The sequence below is a fragment of the Arachis ipaensis genome, chromosome B06 (assembly GCF_000816755.2).
Source record: "Arachis ipaensis cultivar K30076 chromosome B06, Araip1.1, whole genome shotgun sequence".
Classification (NCBI taxonomy): Eukaryota; Viridiplantae; Streptophyta; class Magnoliopsida; order Fabales; family Fabaceae; genus Arachis; species Arachis ipaensis.
In genome coordinates, this window is record NC_029790.2 from 136,785,989 (window position 1) to 136,794,096 (window position 8,108).

The window sequence follows — 8,108 nt, forward strand, 5'->3', positions numbered from 1 at the left end:
TATATTTATATATTTATATATAAGTATATAACATATACACCTATAGGGTGCGAGTTGGTCGGATAAGGGTTAGGCTTAATCCACACCCAACCCACTCACGAAAATCCTATCCGCACTCTATCATTTGACAACTCTACCAAGCGAGTTATGTCGGATTGAGTACCCGCAGGTAGGGTTGGAAGTGAGTCAGGCAAGCTCATGAGCCAGTTCGAGTTCGGCTCGTTAATAACTTGATAAGCTAAGCTCGTGAGCTGGTGAACCAAGATTGAGTCTAGAATTGAGCTCATAAGATAAACTCAACTCATTAGCTCATGAGCTGACTCGATTATATATATATATATATAGACATTTAGCCTATACTTTTAATATTATATATATACATAAGAAATAGTAATATATAATTATATATATTAATGATCTTAATTATTTAAAATTTTATATTTATTTATTACATATAATTTTGATGTAAGACATAAATAAAAAATTTATATTTATTGATAGATAAATAATATATAAAATTGTTCTTTTCAAATATTTTTAAAATATATAAATTATAATTTAGTGATATAAAATTATAGATTTTGTATTTATGTTTCTATTATTTGAGTCAGCTCGTGAGCTTTTGGTGAGCCGAATTTGAGCTTAAGAAATATGTTCGATTGTTAATGAGTCGAGTCGTGAGTCAAGCTCAATTTTAGTAAGCCGAACTTGAGTTTGATCTAATTCGTCTCACTTCCAGCCCTACCCACAAGTAGAATGTATGTTGTCATTTCGCTCATAATTTTTGGAAGTCATATTTAAAAAATGATTAAGTCCAATATTTTTATTCTATAATAAATATCTTATCACATACATATTTTTTCCAATTCAATTTTATTTAAGCATGCTGAAATTCTTGTTGATTTTAATATCGAAGTTTTTGTTGCAGTACTCCCACCTCCAACCAAACTAGATAAATCATCTTATCGGCTAGTAAGTCGAAATTCTTACTCAAAAGCGTTTAGAGATTATGTATAATACAAAATCCATTTTGGTGTTAGATAATACTTAGAAACACAATGCTAATTGAATGAATTTATATGGAATAAAATGAAATAAAGTTTAATAGAAATGTAAACTTATAATTTTTTGTTAGATTATTTTAATAAAATGATTCTTCACTCAAATGAGAAAAATATAAGAATATGCTTGGTTGTGTTTTTATTTTTACTATTTTTGTTCTAAAATCCTTAGGAGGAAAAAAGTGAAAACAAAATATAATAATTAAAAAATAAAATTATATTTTTCCATGTCTTTGACAAAATTATAAAAATAAAATATAAAAAACACAAACTAAACAAATTCTAATATATTAGTTTTTTGGTGAAATTACACAAATCTTATTTTCTTCGCATATACATAACATTTATCTAAACAATGAAAGCACATTGTGTATATAACTATATATCAGGTATTGATAGGCATTAATTACTTCACCTTTTTTATAAATTAAACATGTATAATAATAAAATTAAAGTTAGTTAAAGATAGTAAATATTTTATACTGTAATTGTAATTGAAAGGTTTTGGATTCAACTTGAAATAATGAATATATATTTTTATAAATTATATATATATAATGAAGAATATTTTTTTTTTTGGAAAAAATTGTATACATATTATTCCCAATACTCCCAATATATATCAAATAGGTAATAAATAGACTTAGGTTATCTTCCATTTATACTTTATTTTATGAGAAAGTAATGAATTCAAAATCAAATGAATAAACATTGAAGAAAAGAGGGTTATCAGAACATTTCTTTAATATAATCTTTGAGAACTTGTCATTATCTATTGGAAACAGCTTCGGTTGCACAACCAAAATTATTTTTTTTGTTATTAGAAAAAAAAAGTTAATAATTAATAATAAAATATATGTTTTTTCTTTGGCTAGTTTCTTTTTTAGAATTTTATTTTTCTGCCCCAGAATAGAATAACATGAACCGTCAATCTATAATGAGGATTGTGGTCACCGTTGGATCCTTTTTTGCTAAACCTATTTGCATCTAGTAAAGGAAAAATAAGAGAAAATGATTCAATATAGCTTTTAGAGTGTACATAACCGGTAAAATAGAGTTTTTAAATTTAAATCATGATAAATCTATTTATGAGGTTTTTACTCGATTTTAAACTCTGATAAAATTATGCTACTTTTAGATCATACTAAAACTATATTTAAGTCGGTGAATTTTGATTCTTAATAAATTTTATATCAAAAAATTATGATGTACTATTTATAAAAAAATATTGAATTAACCACCTTTAAAAACACATGAAAAAGTTTAAAATTCAAAACTCTTAGTTTGTTTTGTATTTGTGTATATATATTTAGTTATTTTTATCTATTTTCAATTGAATAATAAATACATAGGTTGTCTTTACGTACTCTCTTAATTTTATTAGGCATTCTCTCAATTTTATTAAGAAGAAATAAATACTAAAAAATGTGATATTTAAATTAAAATGAAAGTTTTCTTGTATATACAAAGTCTAATAAATTATATATCTTTAAAGTTTAAAGCACAATTATGTTTTCTTGTGTGACCAAAGCATACTTATATAAAAGGTTAATAAAAATATAGAATTAATAAATAATAGTGTTTCTTAAATAAAATTAGTGAATTTGTTTTACTTCTATATTATGAGTATATTTTCAAAACATAGAGTGGTAAATTTGTGTTGATATAAAATAGAAGTTTCATTTATACCTCTTGTAATAATAAACTTGAGGAAGAAAAGGAATTTACTGTTTTGGAATCCCCCTCCCCAGAAAAAGAGAGAGAAAAAAAAAATCACAGAAAATGGTGGACAAAGACAATTTGTTGTGTGTATCTTTTTAATCATTGCTATCCAAATTTTACTCTAATGATTTAAATTAGACCTACCCATTTTAAGAACAAGAGTTGAACCACTTAAATTAACTCACCATAAATAAAAATTTATGTGCATCGTCACTCATGTTTTTAAGGTTAAAACTCAGATGAAGTTAACTTTACGTAAAGTTGATACCTAAAAGTCGTTACATAAAAATTTAATCAAATCAGTCAAATTATTTAACAATTTTCAGGTATTAACTTCACGTGAAGTCGACTGCACTTGAGTTTTCACCCCTAATATATTTACAATATTACAAATCAAATGTGTATATCCAAATTCCAAATCAAATATATTGTGAGCTTGGAAATAATTGCAGCATGGTGGGGTGGCTATGGTGGGTAATGCAAATTTAATGCACCTTGTGAATGTGACTATGAAGGACAACGGTATCCGCGGATAATGCGGAATTGCCACTTGCTTATTCCTCTGATTGACACGTGTCTCCATTATTTGTATATATCCAATCCAATCAAACTTGAAGCTTTGTATGACCATGGAAAATATGTAAAATAATTACATAATTAGACTAAATATATCCAGCACTCATTAATTCATTAGCTAAGAATATAATATAATATAATATAATATAATAGGACATGTCTAAATATTTGTTGAGCAATTTTTTTGTTGAATAATGATATTTAAATCAGAAAATTATTTTTTAAGACACTTGTTAAGATATTTNNNACTTTGAATACTGCTATCATTTATCACTTATGTTAATTCCATTGTGTTTTTCCTAATTCTGGGTATAGTTAATTAAGTGTCAAAATAAAAAAAAAATTTTTGAGTAGAAAAACTTTAAAATTTCAAACTAATTATCTGAAATATTTATAACTAACAAAATATTAGCATCATATTTGAAGATAAATAATTCAGTCGTAAATCAACACATGCTTTGGTCTCTTCCCGTGATTTTCATGCCACCATGCAACACTTTAACTTGTTTTAATATTATTATTATTATCATCATGATCATCATTAAAGCTTATGGCACCAAATAATGCCACATATTAAAAATAGACAATATTATTATTGTTTATATTAGTTATTTATCTCATATCAACTTTATTAAAAGTTTAGGCTTTGACGGGGACCCAGTGGGCAGAGTGCTGTTTATCATAAGAGTGTCATTTTGCGGCGATTCATGAAATTTCACCAATTAAAATTAGAATTAGAATTAGGTGAGTCATCAGTCATCACCCTCAAGTTTTGCCAACACATTAATTTAGTATGAAAATTTATTATATAATGTCTAGTAGTAAAGTTCTGGATAAAAACTTTAATATGGCTGGTTGATTAGAAAATGGGAATTAGGAGAGATTTAGAAAAATATAAATGGTCAAAGAAATATTTTAAATTAATAATTTGTGAGATAAATTGTAAACTTTTATTTTTAAATAATAAATTAATTAAAGTGTTTTGGATAAAAAAAACATAACCGACTAAGTAATTAAAGCCGTAATCGAGTTTACGAGATCATGACCTAATGTCATAACGGATATGTCCGTAACTGCCGAATCTCAACAAATAATACGCTGTAGTGAATACTTAATGTCGGAAAAACAGCAGTCTCAGATCAGATAATAACGACTAAAAAAGAAAGGCAACTACCATATAAGCATGTTCAAAACTCACTTTACAATTACACACTCTATTGATTTTAGTATCGAAATGTCTTGCGGATAAGTTGTCCATCCAATCTAATTTTGCACTTGATGAAGTTGGGATCTCTTACCTTCACCTCCTCAAATTGTAACCTCGTTCTGAGCACGAACATAAAGATAAATTAGTAAAATAGAGTTTGTTTCAATTCAAAATTTTTTCAGATCAATTATATCTATGTAAATAATAAAATTATACTATTTTGTGTAATTTACTTAACAGATTAGTATGCTAAAATTAAAAAACCAAAAATTGTTTAGATAAAGTTATGAATAATTCAATTTTTTTAATATGAAGGTTATTATGGAAGTTAGGAAGCAACCTTCTTTATACATGTAATATTTATTAATAATATTTGAATGGAAACTATAAATTAAGTTAAATTTTGTCAAAACAAAGCAATAAGTAGAGAATTGCAATCAAATTTATTTAGGGTGAAATAAAATCCATTTGATAATTTCTAAATTCCAATGATGATAAATTACTTCTCGACATTAGTTCCTTATATAGTTTGCATGTGATGTATTGATAGGAATGTCCTCATGATCATACCATTTTCACAATCGTTTAATTTGTTGACATGAGAAAGATATATATACACTATATATTATTATTTCGATATATTTATGACGAACCAAAATAGTGGCCTTTAACCAATTCACTTGATTAAGTATTATCTTTTTCTTATGAGTGATGTAAATTCGTTACCACAGCCTATAACTACTAAACTAACTCAATTTCGTTCGATAAAAAAAAAAGAGTGAAGTATCGTTTTTGTCCCCGATATTTGAGGTAAATCCTATTTGTCTTTCTAACGTTTAAATCGTCCTGTTTGTATCTCTAACGTTTGTAAAAGTGATTCAATGTTATCCTGCCGTCAATTACACGTCATGAGCGCTTTAGTTTGAGTTTTAAAAATTTCTTCTTCAAGTTAGAATACAATTGTCTGGGATAGAATCGATGATTTATTCCGAAAAATAGCTCATCAGATGTTGAAACTAATTCCTACAAATTTTACATAATTCACTTTTCTAGGGACATAATTGAATCTAAATACAAATAGTAGGTATAATATTAAAATCGAACACATCCAAGTGAGACATAATTAAAAATGAATACATCCAAGTGAAAACAATTGAAAAATATAATCTGATTTGTTAATATAATTGATAGTAGGATAACATTGAATTACTTTTATAAACGTTAAGGATACAAATAGGACGATTTAAACGTTAGGGACATAAATAAGATTTACCCCAAATGTTAGGGACAAAAATGTTACTTTACTCAAAAGAAAAAGATAATAACAAAAGAAATAAACATGCGGTGTATGTGAATATTAATTAAATTAATTAAATACAACAAATATTAATTGTTAAACTACTCTTTTATCTTCATCCATAACACCAATAAAAAAAATTTTGTAGTCCGCAAATTCAATTCAACAGAATATTCAGTTCTAATTTTAATTTTTATTATCTTATCTTATCTTTACGTTATCTTTATCTTTATTTTTCGTAGACAATATATCTATATATATTTAATTTTACTTTCATAATTCAATCAATCCATATACACATTCATTATCAAAAAACTCAAAACCATAAAAAAAAAGTTCATAGAAAACTCAAGAACAATCAAAGAACTCCAAAACAATGGAAAACAAGAGAAAAGATCAACCTTCATCGGCCTCCACCAATCACCACCACCGCCGCAACGTGAAACCAAAGCTTACGGCGGTTGCTCCTCCCAATCCAGAGCCTCAAGATCAAGAAATCAGAGAATTGCAGACACTCCCTCTCTTCCCTACCGAACCATTATTCCAATCTTCACCTTCTTTCAATCATTCACAAGATCCAGAGTTTTCATCGCCACCACAACCACCACCGGCACCGGCCGCCGTCGACGACCTCGACATAGTCATCACTCCTCCCTTTCCATGGGCCACTGATCGTCCGGCGAAAATTCACACACTCCAATATCTCAACCAAAACAAGATCTTAACAATCAACGGAGACGTTCAATGCGGAAGCTGCCACCAAAAATTTGAGATGGAGTTTGATTTAAATAAAAAGGCTGCAGAGCATGGAAAGTTCTTGAAGGATCATAGAGCTTCCTTGCATAGTAGATGTCCAAAAGAGTGGATGAACCCGAATAAGATTGCATGCAAATTCTGCGGCGAAGAAAAAAGCGTGAAGCCTGTTATTGGAAGCTGGAAAGAACACTCCATTAATTGGTTGTTTCTTTGGTTGGGTCAGTTCATAGGGTTCTGCACTTTACAAGATTTGAGGTATTTTTGCAAGTACAATAAATTGCATAGAACTGCAGCCAAAAATCGATTTGTTTTCAACGCTTACACTGAAATCTTCAAACAACTCATTCAACAAAATTAGAAATCATCCTACCATGACATGTCAAATTCAGTCTAGTTTGTTTTTTAATCTTTCTTCATTCTTTTAAGATGAATGAATATTTATGATGTTGACAGTGAAGAACTATTCGATGATAATTTATTCAAACTTATTATATTATTTAAAAAAAAAGCAGATGATTTTTCATTGAAAAAATGATAGCTTATGTATTTTTTTAAGAAGGATACTAAAACTCTGAAATCATAATAAAACTGAATATAAATAACTCTCAATTAATCAATTAATCCTAAAATTTAATATAAATAATTCTCATTTAATCATAAACTGAATATAAATATAAATTTATGTATTCTTAATTTGTGCCTATTTTATAATAGACTATATCAGGTTAAGCCAAATACAGGCCACACTACAGGCTCGTGACCTCGCTCGAAGCACAAACATAAAGATAAATCAATAAAACAAAGTTTGTCTCCATTTGAAAATGGTTCAAATCAGCTATATATACGCAAATAATAAAATTATACTATTTTTGTGTAATTCACCTAACAGAGGGCAAATCACTCATAAACCATACATCGGATAAATTTACATGATTCAACCAAAGAAAAAAACGTTATAAGAGCCAATGAGTAATAGCTCAAATGGCATAGTCTCTCCATACTCAATTAAGAGGTTGCGGGTTCGAGTCTCCTATCTTTGATAAAAAAAAAAACGTTATAAGAATCCATCAAGAGCACATTTTTATATAATTCGAATTAGTCTAATTTAAACTACACATTTTTATATGGTCAATTGATGGTTACAAACCAAACCCCCTATTTTATCTATGTGGATTTTATATACAAATTTGGCATCTATGGAAGATAAGGTGGTTATCATAATTATTAGGGCTATGCTAAATTGCTAAGTATGAAGGGTATGTATTAGATGTTTTATACTCTTGTCATAATATAATTTGTCCTCTTTTTAGGTTTAATTACTCTATTAATCTCTATAATTTTATCAAAATTTTAATTAAATAAATATATATTTTTTAATTAAATTCCTATAACATATCAAATTTTATAAGTAAGTATCTACTATGATCAAAACGTTGAAAATAACTGAATATTCTGTTAAACTATACCATATTTGTTTTGTTATACTGTT

The 8,108-nt window shown here is 27.4% G+C and overlaps 1 protein-coding gene across 1 annotated transcript; it reads left to right on the forward strand.

The window, feature by feature from the left end:
- On the forward strand, window positions 6,240-6,977 carry LOC107647813. Its single transcript, XM_016351861.1, has one exon. It carries the CDS (start codon window positions 6,240-6,242, stop codon window positions 6,975-6,977), a length of 738 nt encoding a protein of 245 aa, XP_016207347.1.

Coding starts and splice junctions, on each gene's coding strand:
- LOC107647813 (XM_016351861.1), top strand. CDS start 6,240: ATGGAAAACAAGAGAAAAGATCAACCTTCATCGGCCTCCACCAATCAC.